At 32.2% G+C, this 26265-nt stretch overlaps 1 protein-coding gene across 1 annotated transcript in view; it reads left to right on the top strand.

Moving 5' to 3' along the window:
* The window catches only part of LOC139521939 (NBAS subunit of NRZ tethering complex-like), a 97180-nt gene that overhangs the window by 8252 nt on the left and 62663 nt on the right, over positions 1 to 26265 (top strand). Inside the window, exons 5-20 of the mRNA XM_071315701.1 lie at positions 1343 to 1390; positions 1846 to 2023; positions 2250 to 2338; positions 3254 to 3545; positions 3888 to 3962; positions 4936 to 5064; positions 5689 to 5752; positions 6195 to 6244; positions 6606 to 6749; positions 7282 to 7454; positions 9610 to 9679; positions 10217 to 10342; positions 11021 to 11172; positions 19299 to 19436; positions 22680 to 22758; positions 25781 to 25885. Coding sequence (XP_071171802.1) covers positions 1343 to 1390; positions 1846 to 2023; positions 2250 to 2338; positions 3254 to 3545; positions 3888 to 3962; positions 4936 to 5064; positions 5689 to 5752; positions 6195 to 6244; positions 6606 to 6749; positions 7282 to 7454; positions 9610 to 9679; positions 10217 to 10342; positions 11021 to 11172; positions 19299 to 19436; positions 22680 to 22758; positions 25781 to 25885 — 1912 coding nt within the window. The remainder of the gene's footprint in view (positions 1 to 1342; positions 1391 to 1845; positions 2024 to 2249; positions 2339 to 3253; positions 3546 to 3887; positions 3963 to 4935; positions 5065 to 5688; positions 5753 to 6194; positions 6245 to 6605; positions 6750 to 7281; positions 7455 to 9609; positions 9680 to 10216; positions 10343 to 11020; positions 11173 to 19298; positions 19437 to 22679; positions 22759 to 25780; positions 25886 to 26265) is intronic.

Below are 26265 nucleotides of genomic sequence, written 5' to 3'. Positions count from 1 at the left end.
TGTTTTGCTTTTGCTTATAAGTTTGTGGGACAATGTTTTGAAAAAAAAAATATCATGTAGAATGTGCAGTTTATGGCTTTTTTTTGCACTACTATTTTGTTTTCAAATATCAAAATAAAGAGCTGTGTTGCATATTTTCAACGTTCATTTATGCCTGTTACTTTGAAGAGTTTTAAATTGCACTAATATTCTGTACTACATACCTTGTGTGCTTACCTCTATACCTAAAGGTTTTCTGTAAGAGATAACTTTGTCCTGGTTAAATATGTCCGGGTTAACATACATTACTATAAGAAAAAGTCCCTAGAGTGTTTAAATTTCCGTGTGTGCCCATGTTTCTGATAAAAATGCTACAAAACTTAAACTCAATTGTCACGTATTTTACATCGCATTTATAAATGATTTGTATGGAAAACTTTGGCGATTTTACTGCCAAATATTCTCCACTTTACAGGCTTTTGTCACCTTTGGTTCATGTCAGATATAAATAATATGGCAATGCTGGTCGAAGGCATCGTTAACCATGATAATCATCCTAATCTACGGATCACAAAAGGCCATCCCTACATAAAATACAACGTCCGTTTACACAAAATAGTTTGTACACACGTTAATAATTTTTTATTAAACAAACTTTTTTGTAAATGAACTCTGCTCTTCATGTAAAAAGATGCAGAGTTAACTTACATCATATCATTATTTCAAAGCGTTTAACATCGATTTCAAACAAATGCTTTGAAACTCTATGCATGCGATATGCAAGTGTTCATGTCAAACGCTCACGTGATACCAAACGGACTAGACCTTATACGATAAAGATAAAACCCGAGGATTACGGTAAAAAAGTTTTGAGCGGGAAATACAAATATAAGATTTTTGGTAGGATGAAAAAATAAAATAGAATAAAATCTTGCTGGTAAATACAAATAAAAGATTTTCAGTCGGAACGAATTTATAGGGTCGGTCGGTAAAGGGTAAACAAACAATATTTTAATTTAAGCCTCAGTCAGTGGTTCACATTATTAAATTTTTTAAATATGAAAATAACAGGATGTATAATTGCCAATGAAATGACTATCCACTAAAGTTCAGATAAAGTGGATGTACACAATTATAGCCATTGAGAAAAACCCATACCATAAAGTTGGCTATAAAAGAGAAAAAAAAGTCTTCAGAAAACATGTTGAGCAAAAAAACAAAACAAAATAGAAATATCAATTATGATGGACAAGACATTGATGTGAACTTATGCCTTCTATATTTACATTTTACTGAAACCTATTTTACAAGCAGTTACATATTATGAAGGATAATTTATTTCATTATAATGTTTTCATTACAGCGAATGTACATACATTGCAATACTTCAAGACCAGTGTGTAGAAATCAGGTACACATTTGTTTAATATAGTTTTGTAGTAATCATTATTCTTATAGTACTATATGTTTTGAGTATTATCTATGTTCTCAGACTCCATTCTAACACTTTGAGATCATTTTCATGTTGACTTTAAAACAGCTTGATATTTAGTTAATGTTTATTTCTTGAATTCTCTTGAGTTTATACGCATATAGTTATATACATCTGAATTTATGATGCATAAAAGTTGCACTGACATAATTAGAGAAAACTAAAAATTTTATGTTGACTATTTTATTTTTTATCTGTGCTCTTTAGTAATATGTTCACAGGATTTGTTTTCTTTCTTTTTTTTTAAATTTGAAACTTCATCAGTTTTCTTCAAAAAGATAAACTAATCTTTATCTTTATTTGCTAGGAAAGAACATATCTTTATTCATATTTTGTTCTTAAACTTTGGTCAGATATGTTTGATTTTTATACAGGTCTAAAAGGGACAATTTTGAGAATGTGGTTGGCAGAGGTGTTGTTCCCAGAGATCCATATCCACAATGGCGTCAGGTGACATGGAGCCCAGACAATACCATGGTAGCTTGCTCTAGGAGCAATGGGACAGTAGATGTTTTTGATATTGTTGGAACACAGCTCTTTACTATCAGTGGGGTATAGCTTTTTATATATCATGCAAATTCATTGATTCCATTAGAAGAACAATTCTTTAATGTTTTGTGTATGGAAATTGATTATTTGTGGAAAACTTTAAAATGTTGTCATAGTTTCATAAGTTGTTTATTTTTATAAGGTAAAAAAATATAAGTCAAACTTATTATGTCTATATTCACATGCTAATATTAAGCATTATTATTTAAATGTCTACATTTATTTACAGGAGGCCCAAGAAGACATGACTAAGCCTCTAGATTTGAGCAGAGCTGTGGCAGGATTGTTGTTTACTGATCTTAAGTTAGAGGCTCCATGGTAATAACAAAATGCAGTAGATACTCAAAAAAAGAAACCATAATGCACTCATGAATAAAACTATTCTTTTTGGGGGTATATGACAGCAACCCCAAAAACATAAAGATTGAAAAGGGCAATAACATACAAGTATTTATGTTATATATAAAAAAAGAAGATGTAATATGATTGCCAATGAGACAAATCTCCACAAGAGACCAAAATGACATAGAAACTATCAACTCTATGTCCAGCTCTTAATCATACAGAGTCGCTGTTAACAACCCAAGATAGGCTTCAAACAGGCATGTTGAATGAAGATATGATAAGTTGTATGCAAATAGCTTGATACTTTTCCATGGTACAGTGAAACCTGTTTAAACTGAACTTCTTCGGGACTTACAATTTGATCTGTTTTTGGCCGCTGTTTGGTTTTACCAGGTTCACAACTAACATAATTTGATATGACGGCACTTAAGAACATGTTTGGTTTAGACAGTTTTCGGTTTATGCAGGATTCTGTTTAGTTAGGTTTCACTGTATTTCTATTTGGGTAAAAAGTTATTTTATATGTACGAACTTGTTTCCTAGTCTTGAAAGCTATCACATTATCTGTTATGGTACTAATGTCTTAAAAGACAGACTGACTCTTGGACTATCTCCCTTTCATTTGAGTGGATGTGTAAAAACTATGAACTATATCTGGCAAAAAAACCCCGAAAGACTGTTTTGTTTAGTGATTTTAATTTTAGATACTTAATTTTCTATAGCCAGCTTTATTCTTCTTAATTCTCTATAACCAGCTTTATTCTTCACAAAACTATTAATAATAAAATGTTTTAGTGGAGAATTTTTGAAAAAAATATCCATGATTTCTGAACTTTGCATGCCTTTGTTTGACATTTGTTGTCCATTTAAAATGTTTTTTAATTGCAGGTCAGCAGAGTTATTAGTTGTCAATTATCATGGAAGACTGAAAAGCTACCTGGTTGATAGGGACAAAGGTTTCCAAACACGACATCATTTCCTGTTTAACCATCAGTACCCTTTAGGGATCAGTTCTATTGTGTACTATGAGCCAGCTAAAATTCTATTGGTGGGAGGGCTTGGAATGCAGACAGAGATTGCATTGAGTCGATCTATGGAAGAGGGTGTGACAGCCTGGAGAATTTTATCTGATTATCCTTATTATAAGATGGTGACGGATTATGAACAAGATTTAAAACAGGTACTTATAAAATCAAGGAAACAAGGGGAAAAAGGATAACAGTTTTTAAAAGAAAGGTATTATTTTAAATGTCATACAAGAAATATTTGATTTTAATTTTAAGGTTATTCTGTTCAGTTTTAGAATAGATTTATTGTGTTCCACAATTTTGTTCATTTGTTGAAGTTTCCTAAAAATAGATTTTTTTTCCCCCTGAAACTTCAGATGAAATTGGGAGTGATATTTGTTCTATGTTCTTAAATAATGGAATAATATTTATATGTTTGGCCACAATTGATTCTTTGCATATCTTATTTTGTAATTTGTAAGATTATTAAAGTCAGTGACAATTTTTTACTACAGGCTCAGCAAAAAAGAACCTTGATGAAAAGACTGAAATCTGTAAATGGTATCTTCAATAGGAGGCCACATGTTCAGGTAAATAATAATATTGTGTCTTGTGTTCACTTTTTGAGCTTTTAGGCTCTGAGCTAATCAAGTATAAAGTTAACTAGAGTTGTTTCGTTGACTTATATCAATACTTTCGTCTACATTTTCATGCTGGAGTAGTCAATCTTCAGAATGAACCAAAAAAGGTTGTATATGTTCAGTCATGTGTGAATCTTAAAACTTTAGAAAAAAGGATATTAGGTAGGTATAAATAAACCATTATCCCACCACCTAAAATTATCAAGATCTGCAGGTTATCTTAGCGAAACAAAGCTTTTTCAACAACATACATATTTAATTTGCCTTTTCAGAATCTAAAGGACTATGGGTAATCTCATTGTTCGTACACCAAAATGAAAATAACCTTTTGATGGATTTACATTGTTTAGACCAATCACAACGTTTTGGTGTACGCTTTTAAAAAATATTACCCAGAATGCAATAGATTCTGAAACGGCAAATTGTAAACTCTGTAACCTTTTGTAGACACAAAGAAATATCATAGATGTCTATCCTGGTCAGCAAGGTTTATTGTCTCATTGAAATTTTCCCAACTTCTCTCTTCTTTTTATGCCCCATCTACGATAGTAGAGGGGCATTATGTTTTCTGGTCTGTGCGTCCGTTCGTCCGTCCGTCTGTCCCGCTTCAGGTTAAAGTTTTTGGTCAAGGTAGTTTTTGATGAAGTTGAAGTCCAATCAACTTCAAACTTAGTACACATGTTCCCTATGATATGATCTTTCTAATTTTAATGCCAAATTAGAGTTTTTATCCCAATGTCACGGTCCACTGAACATAGAAAATGAAAGTGCGAATGGGGCATTCCTGTACTGAGGACACATTCTTGTTTTTAAAAGAATTTGACTGAAATATTTGCATGTCTAAAAATCCTTGCATTTTTCATTGAATAACTTTTTTGAAATAATTGTGTTGTAAAAAATTATGTATACCATATTGTTGTAGGATGGAGTGTTTAAACTGTGTATTTCTCCAGACGACAAGCTAGTGGTAGGATTACATTACTCTGGGAAGCTGACCATCTGGAGACTACCATCACTTAAACTTTACCATTGCTGGGGACTTGAGGAGCAGGTACCATATCTTATTTTAACCCTTTCCTCCATAATGACGTCTTTTGACACCATCCCATTTTCTTTATAATGACGTCTTTCAATGCCTGCATAGCACCTCAGTTGAAACACTGGACTATGAAATGTCTGCATCAGACTTAATAAAATTTGTATCCAATATGAAAAGGATATTCGTAAGAATATCTTGACTTAAAATCATTTGATGAAATATTTGTTTTTTTGCAATGCATTTCCACCTAAAAGCATATTTTCAGCATTTTATTGAAAAATCCTATGTGAATCAGGTTAGAAAAAAAAACAATGAGGAAAGGGTTAAGTTAATAATTATAATTGCAATTTATTACATTTTCGGTTGTTGCAGACACAGATAATTTCATTGTTAACTTTGACTTGATTCTTGTGTTTGATAATTATATAGAAAGAAAAAAATAAACCAAATATATATTTTTTTTCATCATAAAATACACAAAAAAAACATTGATTTTCTTCGAAAAATGAAAAATACTGTGACTAAAATGAGTAATGTTAGTTAAAATCATTTATTACATTGGTTGCAATGAATTACATTGAATCACAAAACAAGAAAGTTAAGTAATAAAAGCTGCATATAATTTTGTTTTTGTAGCCTAATTTTGATGAGATTAGTCCAGAGTTTACAGACAATCCACAGAGAGGGAAGACTTTAAAAGGTCAGTGATTTAAGTAAATTTGTCTTATGTTCTTTTACCTTTCAGTTGGGTGTAGAATGGGGCTACCATTCAGTATTTCTGGAAAAATACATGCTGAATCCCCAAATTCTGTTAAAATTAAGTATTCTTTTCCAGATTATACAAAGAATCACTAATTCCAGAGTCCTGATAAGTGTAAATCCTGAATTCCTGCAATTGTTCCTGACGTTTTAAACAATGTCCTTCTACCCCTCCTACGTAAACATTATAAAATAATTATTTGAAATAACATAAATTCAACATGACATAGTGTGGTAAAGTTACTATACAGAAATATATGATCAAAAGATATAAACGTAAATTCATATGAGAGTTAAAGAAAAGTATTCATGTTTTAAAGCATTGTTTATTAAATGGATTACCTTTTTTTTTTGTATTACTAAGTATGGTTATTTCTTTTTAGATTTGGTTCCATGTAAAAATCTAGTAGATGTGAATTGGTGGGATAGTAAGGTAAAATATAACCACATTTTTATGGCAAAAGTTTCACACTTTTATTTGTTTCTTAATTCTAGGGATGAGAAAGGTTAAATATATCCAAGTGTAACTGCTTAGTTTCCCACTATATTGCTAAAATGGATCTTTTCTTTCTTTTAATGGTATTTTTTACAATTAATTTTCTGACTATTTTTGATAAATTTATGTTCAGTGGTAATTTACTGCAAAAGACAGACGGCCATTGTTTTAAAATCAAATGTTTTTACTAAATGTGCAATGGGAAGAGATTTTTTTAAATTATATTTAGGTAGTGGGTAGGAGTAAGGAATATAGGTAGTTATTTTGCATCCTTTTTTAAGGTTTATTATTGTTTCAGTCACTTATCCTGTCTCGTTGTACTGGTGCAGTAACAGTTTCATCAACAAAAACTTTGAAGAATTTATTGGGAACTTCACCAGAATGGTTTGAACCCTCATCCCGTGTGACTGGGGTCCATCATGATGGATTTCTAGGTTTAGAGGTAAAGTTGACACATTAACTATAGTTGTACTGTGGATTTATTTTTTGTTTGTTGAGTACCAATTTTTGTTAATTTTGCTCACTTAAAGTTTGGCATTTTTTTCTTACTGACACATATATACACCTTATCGCTATTGGTTGCTATTACTGGTTCCCATAAAATTTGGACTTCACAATACAAAATATATGAAGCCACAATGAAAAAGTGACAGATTCTCGGGTCATTCAGGAGTAGTGATAAGGTGTATTCTAGTTTCAGATCTTTCTAGGAAGAAGGAACAATTTAAATTTTTCTTAACTATCTGAATTTAATAAAATTGAGAACGGAAATGGGGAATTTGTCAAAGAGATAACAACCTGACCATAGAGCTGACAACAGCTGAAGGTTAGCAATAGGTCTTCAATGCAGCAAAAGAAACTCCCGCACCCGGAGGAGTCCTTCAGCTGGCCCCTTAACAAATATGTTGCTAGTTCAGTGATAATGGAAGTTGATATGCAATTCAGATAATAGATGTACAATTCTTATCTTGTAGGTTGAATGTGTGTTCCCTCAGAAAAGAAGACTTGGTGATACATCTGAAGAAGAATTTGAAGACAGTGATGATGAAGAAACTTCCTTTGTTTCCAAGACAACCAAACTAACAAAAGATGTCCTTTATTATGTTACAGACATGGAAAGATTTCAACCACCAAGAAAAAGACCAAAGTAGGATTCATAAATTTTAATTTATATGGTTGATTTTCTTTTATAGACCAGTTTGTATTTTTATTTGACACATTTTTTTATGCCCCACCTACGATAGTAGAGGGGCATTATGTTTTCTGGTCTGTGCGTCTGTCCGTCCGTCCGTCCGTTCGTTCGTTCGTCCGTCCGTCTGTCCGTCTGTCCCGCTTCAGGTTAAAGTTTTTGGTCAAGGTAGTTTTTGATGAAGTTTAAGTCCAACCGACTTCAAACTTAGTACACATGTCCCCTATGATATGATCTTTCTAATTTTAATGCCAAATTAGAGTTTTTACCCCAATTTCACGGTCCACTGAACATGGAAAATGATAGTGCGAGTGGGGCATTCGTGTACTGAGGACACATTCTTGTTTTTTTTAACTTTTGTAAAATAAATGATGAAGGTTTTGATTAGAAAGCAGAAATAGAGTTGGAACATGGGTAATATATGAGCTGCATTGCATAGAAATCGAACTCATGCAAGTGCACATATACATGTACTAGTACAAGACTTTGATTGGTTTTGGAATACTGTATTCGAATACAAAATAAAAGATGAATTTTGGTTGGTTTTGTAGGGGTCTAATATCAACTCCATTTTCAAACAGTTGCATACTTTGCATATATATATTTTCTCAACCAAAATAAGTTCACAGATTTGTTGATATATTTGCATAAGGTAGATTTTTGTCCAATGCAGCTCATATATGAAAAGACACAAACATAAGTATTAAGCTGTTGAAAATTTATAGTCAATGTAAATTAGCATAATTAGGTCATTGCAAAAATATTTGATCAAAGGCCCCTATTTCTAGCTACAATTTAAATAAGGACTTATTGACCAATATCATAATGAATAATAGCCAATACAATGAATAGAAAGAATATATATTTTTTGTTAAAAATATATGTATTTGCGTTATATTCATGACATTACACATAGAATTCATTTGATTTTCCAAAATAATTCAAAGAAAACAGGTAGATTTCCATTGATGTTTTTGGAAAAGAACCATAGAGCCCATGCATCAACAACAAAGATCTTTAAAGTTTCATATTTGTTTTGTTTCTTGACACATGTATTTTATCCTTGTTTTCAAAATTCCAATAGGGAACATACTATATATAATTGTTTAAATAAACCAATTTCTCAAGACGTTTCGGCCATTGGCCTTCTTCAGTTCTTTATTTTTCCTCTCAACTACATGGCTGACATTGCATTTGTATTTTCTTTTCAATCATTGAAAAGATGTTATAGATAAATGTCCTTGGAAACGTCATGACGTCATAATACTTTAACGTCACAATAACATGACGTCACAATACTTTTGTATGAATTAAAGTTAAATTATATAAGTTTTAATCAATTAAAGTCATTCCTTTTTAACGTTAACTCCAAATGGTCTAATTGTATTTAGTTTTTGCATCCATTGTGCCTCAATATATCTCCTGTAATTTGCGGATTTATCATAAATTTGTTGCAGAACCTGAACTGTGATGTCTTCTTTACAATGATCCTCTTGGTTAAAATGTTCCGCCACAGCTGTATCTCTATCATGTCTGATAACTGCAAGATGCTCTTTTATTCTTTCGTTGAGTGATCTTTCTGTTTCTCCAACATAGACATAGTGGTTACATTTTTCACAGTGAAGTCCATAAATAAGGTTTACTAGTTGACATCCATGAATGTTCTTTTTGAGGTTGAATGTTTTATCTCCGAGTATAATTTTTTCTTCATTTCTTTCTATATCGCAAACTTCACATTCTTCTTTACATGTTTTGTTACTGCTGTAGTTGGTACTTTTTTGGTGATCTTATTTAGTTTTCCATGTACAATTATGTCTGCTAAGTTTCTATCTCTTCGATAAGCTATCAGTGGTGGTTCTGGAAATATTTCTTTCATCAAGTTACAGTTATGTAAAGTATTAATTCTTTTTTTCACAATGTCATGAATATCAGGTAGTAATTAATGCCCATACTGAAATTACTCCTCCACTTTCAAATCCATATCCAGGATGCAGATACTAAGAAAAAAATTATTATCTTTTGTTGATAGGTGCATTTCTGTGTTATGTCAGACCTTAGATAAATTTTTACTGATACAATTTTGTCATTTTTGAAATAAATTTTTTTTCTTCAGAATAATTAACAGAACATACAGACTAGTTTGTTTAAAATCAACTACTCCAGAGGAACTGTATACAAGAAAGGTGAATAAACGTTAACTTGGTAAAGTAATCCTGTGTAGTAAAGAGGGGGTTCACAAATATAATACCAGGGGTAGACATATCTGTGTTCATTACATTGTTACATAAATCCTTCTGTTAACAAGATCCCTATGGAACATATTGTAGGTTTGAAATTTTATAATCAAAGGGAAAACTTGTATAAAAAAAAGGTGAATATGACCAATCCATACAACTAATCCTAACTAATGGGGTCAGTCAATACAATGTATACGTATTTTAAAAATTCTTATCAAGTATACATATATGAAAGAAGACCAATTCTATTCCTCCTTTGACTTATTGATTGCAATGGATTAAAAGCCCCCCTTTTACCCCACCCCCCTTAACACTTTTGTTCAATTGTTTTGGCTGGCAATTAAAAAAAAAACTTTAATATTTTTCGGTTAGTCTAAACTTTCTATTGTTGCTTTTCCTCATGTTTATGAATATTTACTTGTAGTTACATATTTGCTGCATGTAGATGTGTTCTATTTATTACACATCAATTTTTTTTCCCAGATTGACCATGAAGAGTATGGAGAGGCATTAGAGCTGGCTAAAGCTTACGGTCTAGATACAGACAGAGTATACCAGAGACAATGGAAGAAATCTGATGTATCTATTGCATCTATTCAAGATTATTTGGTGAGAACATTAATTATTTTATGAATAAAAGATTTTAAAGGATAACAGAAATTATCAACAATATTGGACAGTACAAAAAAAACATGCCTAGTCCGACAACTGACTCCTCTAGAAACAAACAAAGACAAACATCAAGAAACAACACAGGGTCCAGATAACCTGGTTTGGTTTACATACTAAATGTGTTGGGGTTAAAACCAGTTTTTTGTGCTCACAAACCTTCTTTTGTATTTCTAGACACCAAGAAAACACACACTATAAAAAACCTGAACAGTGCAGCTTCCAACAGGATGATCACTAACATTAGTTAAGGAAATATAAAAATACATGTACACATATTTGGAAACCAGGGTCAAATGTACCTTACTGCAGGAACCAATGATCTACAGCTGTTGTGGTTGGATGATATTTGTTTTGGTATTTATTAGTTTATTCTTGTATTAAAGGGGTTTGCTAAAATGTCTGCCATTGCAAAGCCATGTGAAAGGAACTGAAAAAAATACTGTAGTTAAACTTTATGAACAGGACAACATTTTAAGATGTGAGATCCTCTCTTTTTTGTAAACATTTTTGTTATGTTTTCTGGCTTCTTCTTTTCTGTGATCAGTAACGAAATCCAACATGAAACATTTTTGTTTATTGGAAACTCATGTAAGAGAAATTATTGTACTATTTCAGAGTAAGATTAAGAAAAGATCGTGGGTTTTCCATGAATGTATAGAAAGAATTCCTTACAACATAGATGCCATGAGAGAATTGTTAGAGTTTGGACTTAAAGGGACAGATTTACAGGCATTGTTGGCTATTGAAAAAGGGGAGGATGGAGGAAGGTAGGTCAATTTACTTTTACATTAAAACTGGTTCATTTTCTTTATTTTTAACCAGATTTTTGTGACAAAAATGTCGGTAATTGATTTGGGGATGTAATATGTTGTTACTGACAACTAAATGAAGGTCAAGTTCAATAATGGCGATTTTGACTTATATCGTTCAGGAGTTATGGTTCTTGAAAGATTGAAAAATGGAGTTTCCAGTCGTGTCTGTGCATTTACACATGAACTGTTCTACCAAAGCTTCCCAAATTTTAATATGTTGTTACTGATGACAAAATGGAGGTCAAGTTCAATAATGACGATTTTGACTTTTACGGTTCAGGAGTTATGGTTCTTGAAAGATTGAAAAATGGAGTTTCCAGTTGTGTCCGTGCATTTACGCATGAACTGTTCTACCAAAGCTTCCCAAATTTTAATATATTGTTACTAATGACAAAATGGAGGTCAAGTTCAATAATGACGATTTTGACTTTTACCGTTCAGGAGTTATGGTTCTTGAAAGATTGAAAAATGGTGTTTCCAGTCGTGTCCGTGCATTTTCTCATAAACTATTCAACCAAAGCTTTTGAAATTTTTATATGTTGTTACTGATGACAAAATAGAGGTCAAGTACAATAATGACGATTTTGACTTTTACCGTTCAGGAGTTATGGTTCTTGAAAGATCGTAAAATGGTGTTTCCATTCACGTTGTTGCATTTACTAATGAACCATTCAATCTAAGCTTTTCAAATTTTAATATGTTGATACTGACTACAAAATGGAGGTCAAATTTGATATTGACAATTTTCACTTTCAGTATTCATCAGTTATGGTTCTTGTGATATTGCCAGGACACAAATAAATGTTAATAAATCCGGTTTGCTGTTGTTGTGACAGCCTCTTGTTTTATTTAAATCCAGAGACGGCAGTGGTGTTCACACAAGTGTAAACTATTTGTATAAAATTTATATTTTAGAAGGTACAAGATCTGGATCCTGCATACTTTTGTATGCAAATACCTTATGTTTTGAAGTTTCCGTCTGTCATATGTCCACTGACCTTGACTTCATTTTCATTGTTTAGTGACTGTTTTTTTAGCTCACTTGGCCGAAAGGCCAAGTGAGCTTTTCTCATCACTTGGTGTCCGGCGTCCGTTGTCTGTCGTCGTCGTCCTGCGTTAACTCTTACAAAAATCTTCTCCTCTGAAACTACTGGGCCAAATTTAACCAAACTTGGCCATAATCATCATTGGGGTATCTAATTTAAAAAATGTGTCCGGTGCCCCGCCTAACCAACCAAGATGGCCACCATGGCTAAAAATAGAATATAGGGGTATAACTCAAAAACCAAAGCATTAAGAGCAAATCTGACGGGGTTAAATTGTTCATCAGGTCAAGATCTGTCTGCCCTGAAATTTTCAGATGAATCAGACATTCCGTTGTTGGGTTGCTGCCCCTGAAATGGTAATTTTAAGGAAATTTTGCTGTTTTTGGTTATTATCTTGAATATTATTATAGATAGAGATAAACTGTAAACAGCAATAATGTTCAGCAAAGTAAGATCTACAAATAAGTCAACATGACCAAAATGGTCAGTTGACCATTTTAGGAGTTATTGCCCTTTATAGTCAAATTTTAACCATTTTTCGTAAATCTTAGTAATCTTTTAGAAAAATCTTCTCCTCTGAAACTACTGGGCCAAATTTAACCAAACTTGGCCATAATCATCATTTGGGTATCTAGTTTAAAAAAATGTGTCCGTCGACCCGGCCAACCAACCAAGATGGCTGCCATGGCTAAAAATAGAACATAGGGGTAAAATGCAGTTTTTGGCTTATAACTCAAAAACCAAATCAATTAGATCAAATCTGACATGTGTAAAATTGTTCATCAGGTCAAGATCTATCTGCCCTGAAATTTTCAGATGAATCGGACATTCCATTGTTGGGTTGCTGCCCCTGAAATGGTAATTTTAAGGAAATGTTGCTGTTTTTGGTTATTATCTTGAATATTATTATAGATAGAGATAAACTGTAAACAGCAATAATGTTCAGCAAAGTAAGATCTACAAATAAGTCAAACATGACCAAAATGGTCAGTTGACCACTTTAGGAGTTATTGCCCTTTATAGTCAATTTTTAACCATTTTTCGTAAATCTAAGTAATCTTTTAGAAAAATCTTCTCCTCTGAAACTACTGGGCCAAATTTAACCAAACTTAGCCATAATCATCATTGGGGTATCTAGTTAAAAAGATGTGTCCGGTAACTCGGCCAACAAACCAAGATGGCCGCCATGGCTAAAAATAGAACATAGGGGTAAAATGCAGTTTTTGGCCTATAACTCAAAAACCAAAGCATTAAGAGCAAATCTGACAGGAAGTAAAATTGTTGATCAGGTCGTGATCTATCTGCCCTGGAATTTTCAGATGAATCGGATAATCGGTTGTTTTGTTGCTGCCCCTGAATTGGTAATTTTGAGGAAATTTTGCTGTTTTTTTGTTATTATCTTGAATATTATTATAGATAGAGATAAACTGTAAACAGCAATAATGTACAGCAAAGTAAGAACTAAAAATAAGTCAGTACCAAAATAGTCAATTGAACCCCTAAGGAGTTATTGCCCTTCATAGTCAATTTTTAACAATTTTCTAAAAATTTGAAGATTTTCAATAACATTTTCCACAGAAAGTACTGTTATAGATAGAGATAATTGTAAGCAGCAAGAATGTTTAGTAAAGTAAGATCTACAAACACATCACCATCACCAAAACACAATTTCGTCATGAATCCATCTGTGTCCATTGTTAAATATTCACATAGACCAAGGTGAGCGACACAGGCTCTTTAGAGCCTCTAGTTTGTCATAGGAATTTCTCACTTATTATGAGTAATAGAACAACCAAATTTGTTATATGTGTTCCTTGCAATGTCTAAATATCTAAATGACAGGGTTCACCCTGACCTCAACCTCATTTCATGGATCAGTGAGGAAGATATAAGATTGGTGGTCAAGTCAGTATCTCAGATACTATAAGTTATAGGTCAACTCTATTTGGTGTATAGAAATTGTAAAATGTACAGACTGGCAGGTTTCATCTGACCTTGACCTTTATTTCAGGGTTCAATGAATCATGTTTAGCTTTTTGTGGTTTGGTCTATTTCTCAGGTACTAAAAGCAATAGAGTAACTGTATTTTGTATATGGATTGATTATAAGGTGTAGCTGTCATGGAGGTTTCATCTGACCTTGATCTCATTTTCATGGATCATTGTCAAAGTAAATTTTTAATGGTTTTGTCAGTTAATGAGGGTCAGATACTATTGTTTTTGTTAAGAGGGTAGTCTGTAGGTTTGTACGTACAACTTTTTGGGGCTACTCAGTAAACACTCAATTTCACTTTAATGTTGGTCATTAACTGTTAGCCTGTGTATACAAAGACATTTGTTGAACATTACATATACTTTTATAGTTATTGTATGTTATTATTGTTAGCAGGGTCTCTGGGAATAAGTACCTCTTTTTCATTTTCAAACTGCTTTGGTGGGTTTTATGTTAATAATTTGTACTTTGTAGGGCATTAGATGTTTTATATATAATAATTGTAAAGCTTAAATGCAATCTTGTTATCTGTTGTACAATTAATACTTCTAAGTAAGTCAGTGTTAATGAGTTTCTGGGCCATAATGAAACCAGTCACTTAGCCTTTTTTGCCTGCTACTCTACCATTGCCTTGAACAAATTTGATGAACCATGTCTAGATAGAAGAAACTAGAAGCTGAATATTTATTTTTGATGAACCTCATTGACTTACTTGTTAAACATGTTTAAAATAAACTTGCAGTGAGATGAGAGTTTTTATTTGCTTCTTCTTGAAGGCCTGGCTGTGACTTTAAGATGAAGAAAAGCAATAAAAGCACTATTTATTAGCTTTTTGTTGTGCATTAACTGATTTTATGTCATCAATGGATACTCCATATCCTTTGTTTTTCTATTACTGTATAGCAGGTTATTTTCGCGGGTGTAATATTTCGCAATTTTCATTAAATAAGATATATTAAAAAATTTGGCGGTTCAAAACTTTTATCAATTCCTTTGCATATACTCTTTTAAATTGGTGGAATTTATTTTGGTGATTTTGTTCTATCTGCTAAAAATAAGCAAAAATTTACATCCCAGGAAAATAACCCACTATACGGAAGTTGAGGTTATTACAAATAGTGTCAACCAGTTCAGCGGAAATTTGAATACCTATGGGGACCATGGTGGTGAATTTGAAACTCAGTTACAAGATAGCTAATGAAAAAAAAGAAAACTTAAAAACCTGATTGAGTCACTTTTAAGATAGTACATAGATAACCAAAATAAAAGACCATGTGATAAATTGATGTTTTAGATAATGTACCCAAAAGTTAACAATGATTGTTCATTTGATCATACAATTTCTAATGTAACTTAATTGGGATTAGGTCATCAGGCCAGTCTTCAATATACCAAACCATCAATCCATGATGGTACAACTAACTAGCTTGAGTACAAGCTTCATTTTGAGGCTGCTGCAAAATTTAATTGTTGGTCGGAAGATACCAAAGTTTTATAAGCTCATTACATGTATGAATGGTGCTGCTGTATTTACCTTTCATGTACCTTGTATGAAATAGATAATATCGCAGCATATTGTTATTGAATATTAACCAAAAGGTTAGCTCCTGAAAACCTGAGATGTTCATATTTCACAATTTGATGATTGTACATGTATACATGTATAGGTAAACCAGGCCTATCTTTACAGGAACTTGCCATACTGTAACTATAGCTATATCTGTTAATTACTGTGTAATTTTGGTGTCTTGTCTCATTGGCAATCATACCATATCTTTCTTTTTAATGTAATGATATAATTTAATTTCGGATGTAACATGTCTTCTGATTGGCTGACATTGTTTTGTTTATCAGCTCATAGAAATAATTTTGTCATTTGAACGTGACATCATCAGCGTTTTTTTCATGATTAACTCCGGTTTGAATGGAATTTAGAATTAAATTATAAGGAATGACTGTAATATTTTGTCTGTCTATTCGATATAACGTCAAGGGATTATTCTGAATTTATGGCATTTAAAAAAGCACTTATTGACCATGTTTTAGAATCTCTTACTTTACAAATCTATGTAGAAATCATTGACTTGGCCTTTCGCTGTTCTCTGAAATGTTGATCTATTTTAGCTACAGAGTAAAAGTTAAAAAAACAGACAACATTTGAAACTGCAGCTTGTATGCATATGAAGATGTCTGTGTGGCAGGGTTTAATTGACTTTAACCTAATTTTCATGGTTCATTGCTTATGTTAATTTTTCATTGTTCTGTCAGTTCATCAGGTACATTTAACTAATATATCAACTATATTTTGTGTATCAAGGTGAACATTGACAATGTCCTTTTGAAAGGGTTTATTTGACCATGAATTCATCATTATTATTCAGTTTTGATTATAAAAACAAGCAGTCAAGAAATTTCAGGATGTGCACTCTTGTTGATGTGTAGCAATTTCTAAAGTACATTTTTACAAAAATACATGGAGCGATAAGTTATAGTCAGTTTTATTGTTGTTCAAATAAGTCTGTTCAAATTCATGCAATTAATTCATGAATTTGAAATACAATTTATTTTCATAAAAGCAAGAAAAGAGGAATGATCTCATTACAAGCTATCAAAGTAATTAAAATCAGTTAATCAGAATCCAGAAACAGTATATATTTTGGCTTCATTGGGTTCACCTTCATATTTATTACAGCCTATGTACAGTGTGCCTGTACTGTCTATGTCTAAAGAGAATGGACACTCAATACCTAACTGATCCTTAGTGTTAAGGTAATGAATGCACTCTCCTGTAGTATTGAGGATATGAATCATGTGATGATGATCGTCTGTAACTATAATGTTGTCAGTTTTTACAGCCACCAAATCTTTAGGTTTCATAGTTTGTTTCTTGTTTATATCTGGATTACCGGTGTATATCCATCTCATTCTGTTTGTCTTATCCAATGCCACTATCCTACCATTATATTCTTCATCTAGAATATCAATGACGTAAATGTTATTGTCATTGTCTGTAGTTATTCTTCGTGGAAGAGTAAATATCAATTTCCCTTTGTTGTCAGTGTGATACACTTTTTCTTTTTCTCCATCCATACTCATCATGATAACTTGTCTTGGACCATTGACAGGCAAGTGTTTCGTTTGGTTCTCTCTTACACCCACTAAGATCTTATGGTCACTTGTTACATGGACACCAAGGGTTATTAAAGGATTTACACTGAACTTTGTTGGATTCACTTTACTGGTACTACAGGAAAGTATTGTAAGGTTTGATTCGTGTGTAGATAGAAGTAGGTCACCTGATGGTAGTAATGCCATGTTAGATATGTATGTCTTAAAAGTGTGCAAATCACATAATGATTCATTTGTTAATTTTAGTTTATGTAGTTTATGGTTTGGATAAGCAGTGATAAAAATACTTCGGTCATCACAACAGACTAAATTGTGAACACTCATTAGCTCTGTTTTGTATTGCTTTATCACTTTAAATTCAAATATCTGTTGGTCATCATCAGATTCCTTTAATTCTCCAACGTAGAAATCTTGAACTACATTTTTACCTGGGACAAACTTTGGCAACTTTTTAAATTTAGGGTTGGCAGGTACTATTCTTTGTTGTCTTGAAGTTTTCTCCTCCGAATATATGTTGAAAACTTGATGAGCAATATTTGAATTTAAGGCCTGGTTTAAATTCTTTCTCCTAAGGTCTAAATCTTTGTTGATCTTTTGTGATCTATTTCGAGCATTATTCACTGATTGCATCAGAATTTCCTTTCTCTGATCAAGTTCTTTCAAAAGTTCATTGGTATGCTTTTCAACTTCATCCTTTAATATTTTTTCTCGGTTGAGAATATTCTGCTTTTCCAATTCATATTTGCGGTCTTCTGAAGATTTCAAAATTCCAAGTTCAGATAATACTTCTTCATTTTGATCTATTTCCTCTTCAATCTCAGAATTAAATGTTTTCATTGATTTCAATGTAAGTTGATATCCTTCAGCTAGTTCAACCATAGTGTGTTTGTTATGAATTTTTGTTATACACAAAGGGCAGACAACTACTTCACAAGATTGACAAAATAAGAAACAGTTGTGTTCACTATGAATTCCACATTGAATGTTACTTAAATCTAGTTTATCCTTAATCTGTTGCTGGTGAGAAGAAATGTCCTTTATATCTATAATTGTATGCTGGTCAGTTGATTTCACTTTTTTATGAAGTTTCTGACATTTTGTACACAAGAGAAAGTCACATTGTATACATTTCCATTTAATCTCCTTTGATTCATCACACATCTGACATAACATTGAAACTTGTCCTTTCTGAAATGATTTTGATAATGCCATTATGGTAATTTAGTTTAACAATTTTGTCTATAAATATAATTGATATTCTTGATCACTTAATTATTTCGGTTGTCAAATAATATCCCGGTGTTTACTTTTGTATTACCTGAACAGATCAAGATAATTGTCATGGTTATATGTCAAGGTTATGTGTACTACATGATATCTAGACATTTAAACAATGAAAATAATACTTTGTACCTTTAAAGCGTCCATTTAGCTTAGTATTTGAACAAAGAAATTATTCTTAAAACTCAAACTAATTGTTGATTTTACGTTATAAAGATCATAAGATTTCTGTCCTTTTTTTAGTCAACTTCACAGTTATTTATTTTCTCAGTTTTCATGCAATGTTGATGTATTCACAGAAGAGAAAATCCCACTTTGACATATTCTTAAAGATTTATATTGGTTGTTTTTTCTTTTCTAACTTGTGAGAAAGTCTCATTATTACACTGATATAAAGTGTTTGTTAACAGTTAGAATTACAAATGCCTCAATTAGCTTAATCAGGAATGAGTCCTTTTATACAACTTACTGAACCAAAACGTTGTAGAACATATAGTTTTCAGTGACATTTCCTAATTTCTTTTATGATATATTAATCAAGTATTGCTTTGTTTATGTCCTCCTCAAAACAATGTACATGTAAAGTCTTTCTTGCTAATTAACTTCAAATTTTATTCTACAACCGTATTTTAGGTTTATCCTCTGTGATCCAGAAGATGGTCTTTATGAAGATATAACATTAGATGAGTTTGATCCTGAAACACAGACAAAGAAAGAAGAATTGAAGAAAGCTAAACAAGAAGAAATGTTGAATGAACTGGAATTTAAAAAGTTAGTTTTAGATTATAGATAAAAAATTTAAATATTAGATATATATATAGTTGTAGGTTGCATTTCTGTAAATATTGACAATGCAATTTCCCATAGGAACTCCTTTTACGGCTCAAACTGTACCATTTTTACTATGAAATTTTGAAAAAAATATTATGCTAGAATTGAAAGTTCATTTTTTATACGCCCGTCAAAATTTTAAAGGGACGTATTACTGTATACAAATGTCCGGTGTCCGTCCGTCTGTCTGTCCGTCTGTCTGTCCGGCGTAAACATGTCGCACCGTAACTTGAGAACGACTTATCCAAATTTTATGAAACTTAACATAGTTGTTTCTTATGATGGTCAAATGATCTGTATTCTTTTTGGTGAACATAAGATTAAAACTTTTTGAGTTACGACACTTTGTAACTAAAACAGGGGTGTGTTTTTTTCACATGTCGCACCGTATCTCAAAAACGAATCTTGATTATGGCTTAAAACTTTATACACTTTTTAGTTATATTAATCTTAATATATGTACACTTTTTGGTGATGATTCAAAATTTTATTTTTGAGTAATTGAGTATTTTGTAAAAAAAGGGGGAGGGTTTTTTTACATGTCGCACCATATCGCAAAAGCGATTTATGATTATTGCTTAAAACTTTACACATGTCTTTGTTATATTAATCTAAAGATCTGTATACTTTTTGGTGATGATTCAAAATTTCATTTTTGAGTTATTGAGTATTTTGTAAAAAAGGGGGAGTTTTTTTTTACATGTTGTGCCGTATCTCAAAAACAATTTATGATTATTGCTTAAAATTTTACACACTTCTTTGTTATATTAATCTTAAGATCTGTATACTTTTTGGTGATGATTCAAAACTTTATTTTGGAGTTATTGAGTATTTTGTTAAACAGGGGAGGTTTTTTTTACATGTCGCGCCGTATCTCAAAAATAATTTATGATTATTGCTTAAATCTTTACACACTTCTTTGTTATATTAATCTAAAGATCTGTATACCTTTTGGTTTTGATTCAAAATTTTATTTTAGTGATATTTAGTTTTTTGTAAAAAAAAATCAGGGTTGGGGGTTTCACATGTCCCGCCGTGTCTCAAAAACAATATATGATTATTGCTTAAAACTTTCTCAGAAACTATTTATGATTATTGCATTAAACTTCAACACAAGACGTCGGGCCTATCATGCGCTCATGGCGCAGCTGTTTATTTCAAAGGTCAAAATATAGGGCTGTGCAGCATTATTTCATCGTTCATATGCCCTGAACTTCTCAGAGTTTAAACTAACACTAATTTTCTTAACTACCCCTACCTCGAATGAAGGATTACCACGGTTTTCAATGTAAACAATATTCACATGTTTATTTACTGGTAACATTCCCAAGTTATGTCTCTGTGAGATGGAACACAGAGAGCATAACTGGGAACCAGTATGTAAACAAAATAAATTTTCTATGCATATTCAAGATCTCCCCAAAAGAGGTGTGGTTTGAGAACAGTTGTATTTACAAAGTGCAACCTGTAGTCACAAATCAACTTCTTGTGTTTGCTTGATTCCAATAAAAAGTTATTCAAATTTACATAAGCTGGAAACCTCTCTTTGAAACAATATCTAATTAAATTTCCAGATTATGGTTTTTAAAGACATAAAACTTTTTCCTTATTGTGTCGTCTTTCATGCACATCTTATTCAGTTTTTCCCAACTATATTGTTCTTTGGTATAAGCATTTGGTTTTGCTTGTTTTCATGGATTGGAAATCTTTGGTATTGTTATTGTGATGGAACACAAAATTGACAACAATTAACTGATATATTCTTTCCTCAGAACACAATGTTGCATGTATTTTAAAAAATACCATAAAAGTTTACATTGTTGTTTTTTGTCCAGCCTGCAACTTTTGTTGCAGAAAGGTCGACATAGGGATAGTGATAGCGGCGGCGTTAGCTAACTTCTTAAAAGCTTTATATTTTAGAAGCTGGAAGACCTGGATGCTTCATACTTAGTATATAGATGCCTCATGTTACGAACTTTCCGTCAGTCACATGTCCAATGTCCTTGACCTCATTTTCATGGTTCAGTGACTACTTGAAAAAAAAGTTCAAATTTTTTGTAATGTTAAATTCTCTCTTATTATAAGTAATAGGATAACTATATTTTATATGTCGGTAGCTTGCCAGGTCCTCATGGTCAGACAGTTTTCACTTGACCTCGACCTCATTTTATGGATCAGTGAACAAGGTTAAGTTTTGGTGGTGAAGTCCATATCTCAGATACTGTAAGAAATAGGTCTAGTAAATTCAGTGTATAGAAGGACTGTAAGGTGTACATGTCCAACTGGCAGGTGTCATCTGACCTTGACCTCATTTTCATGGTTCAGTGGTTATAGTTAAGTTTTTGTGTTTTGGTTTGTTTTTCTAATACTATATGCAATAGGTCAACTATATTTAGTGTATGGAATGATTGTAAGGTGTACATGTCTAGATTACAGGTGTCATCTGACCTTGACCTCATTTTCATGCCAGTGGTTATAGTTAAGTTTTTGAGTTTTGGTCTATTTTTCTAATACTATATGCAATAGGTCAGCTATATTTGGTGTATGGAAATACTTTATGATCTACATGTCAGTCGCGCAGGTTTTATTTGACCTTGACCTCATTTTCATGGTTCATTGCTAAGTGTTAAGTATTTTTGTTTTGGTCTTTTTTTCTTAATTTATAAGCAATAGGTCAACTGTATCAGTTGTATTGAAGAATTGTTACCTATACATGTCTGCCTGGCATGGTTCATCTGACCTTGACCTCATTTTCATGGTACTTTAATCAATGTTTAGTTTTCTTTGTTAATGTTGAGTTTATGTGACAGTTGTAATAAAGCTTTATATTTAGGACTATCAACATAATATCAATGATTAGTGAAGAAGGCGAAACATTGCAACGTGTGCACTCTTGTTTGAAAAAATGAAGTGCTTTGATTATTTAGAAAATTAACTGCTTTGAATAAAGATACTAAATTGGAGACAACCTAAGAACCTGTACATTTTATAGATTTGTAAAATTTAGAATTAATATCTTAGAACAAATGGTGAGTTGTTGTTAGAAATTTGTTCCCATTTTTAATACTGTAAAAAGATTTAATAGTGAATAAAAGTTTTTTACATTAATTTTTCTTAGAATAAATGTATCCTTCTTTATATTCAGTATATGATATATTTAATTTTATCTTTATTTAATTTCAGTCTGAATCTAGAACAGAGAGAAGTGTGTCGAGTCAGAAGAAAACTTCTTCAGTATTTGTACAGATTGAAAACTTATGAGGTAACATGATTTAAAAAAGAAGATGTGACATGATTGCCAATGCGAAAACTCTCCACAAGATACCAAATGACTTAGAAATTAACAACTATCAGGGGCGTAGCTAGAATGAAACGATGTGCAAGCATATTCCGCCGACAGGGCCGTAACTAGGGTTCGAATTCAGGGGAGGCAGGGGTTTGGGGGCCGCCGATTGAGGCCCCCATAGAGAGGGGGGTTGGGGGCACAGCCCCCACCGATTTTTTTCTCTCAGTAAAATGGCTAAACATTACCCATTTTCCTTCGATTTCCTTACTTTAAGAAACATCACTATTGCTTGAACCTGGAAGCAATTTATATGCAAAAAACAAGCTGAGATTGCTGTTCGGGTGAGCCAAGGCTCCGTCTTGAAGGCCGTACTTTGACCTATAATTATTAACATTAAATACATTTTTTTCTCAATAAGGCTAAAAATCACCCGTTTTCCTTCGATTAAGAAACATCAGTATTGCTGGATCCTGGAAGCAATTTTTATGCATACAATTGTTATCCGTTTTAAAGATATTTTTGCTAGAAATCAAACTGGTAAGTTAAAAAAAAAACCCATATAAAACAAGATCATAGAACGCAAGATATTTTTTTTATCGAGGACCTTGAATTTCAATATTGTTGAAAGCTGAACAGACATGTATATAACTACAACCAGGGACTTTCTATATCTACTAGTATATAAATGTACTTAGTATAGAAAGTCCCTGCTAGTTTTACTACTAACGCATTGACCATAATGTTCTTGTACGATCGGGAGACGTTAAAAAATGACCCAACTACTGATTCAGCCGGTAACGAATTTCCGATATCATAAAAGATTCGAAAAAAAAATAAAAAAAATACTGAAACGGTTCACTTCCGATCAAAAACCGAAAAATGACAGATATATCACATATATCATGATAACACTGTTAAAACTGTAAACTTGTGTTGTTTATGATATTAATTCAATTTCTTCATGTACATATTGTCAATATTTCATTTTATTACTTCAAAAAAAAAATTGGTATAGAAAATTCAGGGGAGGAGTTTTGCCTCCCCTGCCTCATAGGTAGTTACGGCCCTGGCCGAGTAAAGCGAGGCGAAAAATTTTGGGGCCCTTTTATGCAGAAAATGGTTTGTTTTTCGGGTTTTGGCCATAGGACAGTTAATTGAGAAGCTAAATGTACATAGGACTTATACATAATTCATGAATGCAAAACTATTCAAAAATCTTCTAAATAGAACATCTAAATAGAATAAAGCATGGTTAATTGAATACATAAACAACACATTTTTGTGTTATGGAATTTACTAAAAATTGTCAAAAATCTGCCCTTCGGGACTTAGCAGAAACGAACTTTGTCAATATTCACACAAAAATCCCGATGAATATGCAGCAATGCTAGCGATGCTAAACCGTCGTTGTTCGTTGTTAATCGTACATATGTTTTCAACAGATGCAGTACACTTAACGATCTCTCTGCGGAAGCACCCGCGAGATGTAATCCATCGTGTTCGCCATCGAGCGACATCCCGATTGAATTTGTCAAAATTTATTTTACATGACACGTCAGTTTCGTATGTCTCAAACAATGCTGCGATTTGTTCGTTTGTTGTATTTCCTACAACACGAGGAAGCAGATATGTGCAAAGCAGTGATTTTTCTGACTGATATCAGACGCGACTCCAGTTCCATAAATTATCATGTACCTATGTACATGTAGCTTCTCAATTAATCGTCCTATGGCCAAAAACCGAAAAACAAACCATTTTCCGGTACCACGATTTCCCGAGAAATACAAGAAAAACATAATATCCCCAAAATAAACTGATATATCCCGAGAAGAAGACTTTTTATGGTGTTATGCTACGTTTTATATTGTTATACTACTTTTAATAATATTAAAGAATATTAATTAAAGATATTACTCGAAATTATCATGTGTGGTCTATGGACACAAAATATAATGAGACTTTCCAAGACTGTTTTTGCGTGTTTGCAGGGTGATTGGCTTTGGTAGTCACTTCGCATCGGCATATTTAACGATATCGAAGGGTTCTGATAAATCTAATGGCCGATTGGTACATCTCAATCCAAACAGATAAACCGTACTCTGTAAAATGTTCTCAGAAACTACAAGAGTATAACAAATTATAATCTTGTAATAAATTCAAGTTACTGTCCGTTTTGTCATCTGCAATAAAACTTTAATTTTGAAACCAAATGCCGCTATTTTAATGACATGACATCATTTGAATACTCGTATGTGTATCCTTTAAATCTTTAATTTATAAATTTTTATTTTGCAATTTTTTTTTTTGCATGCCGAATTGATGTGCACGCAACTGCGTGTTGGCGTATAGGGAGCTACGCACCTGACTATAGGTCACCTTACAGCCTTCAACAATGAGCAAAACCCATACTGCATAGTCAGATATAAAAGGCAACGAAATGACAATGTAACAATGTAAAACAATTCAAAGCAGAAAACTTTCGGCCTAATTTATGTTAAAAAAATTAATGAAAAACAAATATATAACACATAAACAAACGACAACCGCTTAATTACAGGCTCCTGACTTGGGGCAGGCACATACATACAGAATGTGGCGGGGTTAAACATGTTAGCAGGATCCCAACCCTCCTCATACCTGGGACACTGGTGTAACAGTTCAACATGAGAGCGAACTATAAAAATCAGTTGAAAAAGGCTCAACTCAGATGGATACAAATAGAAATACTACACAGAGTAGACGTGAATTGTCTACATGTATATATTGTTAAATGTCATAAATATCAGTAAAATGAATTAAAAAAAAACCACAAGAATTTCATATATATAATATGACTATATTTTTAATGACTGCACAAAGTGAATGATTTCCAGAGATATTGAATATAGTGTGGCTTTATATACATCAGCTTTAAATTACTCCATCTTCATAAGCCTATTCCTTATTGCTTGAAAAACTTTGTGCAGGCTGTAGTAATATTTGATCTGTTTGTTTGCAGTGCATTCTGGGAGGTGTCCATGCAGCAGCAGAAAGGTTTAATGAAAAATTCTTCCAGAAATTCAGATCAGAAAACATAGTGGAGATTGCAGTTAATTATGCCAGGGTAGGTCTCCATTGTTACAGTGCATTTTGTAGATTTTGGTGTTCATTTAAAGAGTGCTGCTGATTGGTTATTTTTTACGAGATCTTTATTGCCCACTGATTAAAAATTGTGAAGTTTAAGAGTAAAAATCAACTGCATTTTCTTATTAAATTTTACAGAATAATGTGTATGCATTAAAAATATTTGGTTAAAAAATATATTACTTGTCTTAGCAAGAAATATAGTGCCAGGTAACAAATGATTTCTTATAATAAGAGATTCAAATTAAAATGGAAAATACTTATTCCAAAAGTTTTCTATTAAATATAACATAGAAAATATGGAATAATATTATGATGTAATTTCTTAATTCTTTTATTTTGATAGTGTTTGTTATATTC

This window comes from Mytilus edulis, chromosome 4, assembly GCF_963676685.1.
Source record: "Mytilus edulis chromosome 4, xbMytEdul2.2, whole genome shotgun sequence".
Lineage (NCBI taxonomy): Eukaryota > Metazoa > Mollusca > Bivalvia > Mytilida > Mytilidae > Mytilus > Mytilus edulis.
Note: the sequence above shows the minus strand (reverse complement) of the source record. Positions and strands in the feature narration are given on the sequence as shown.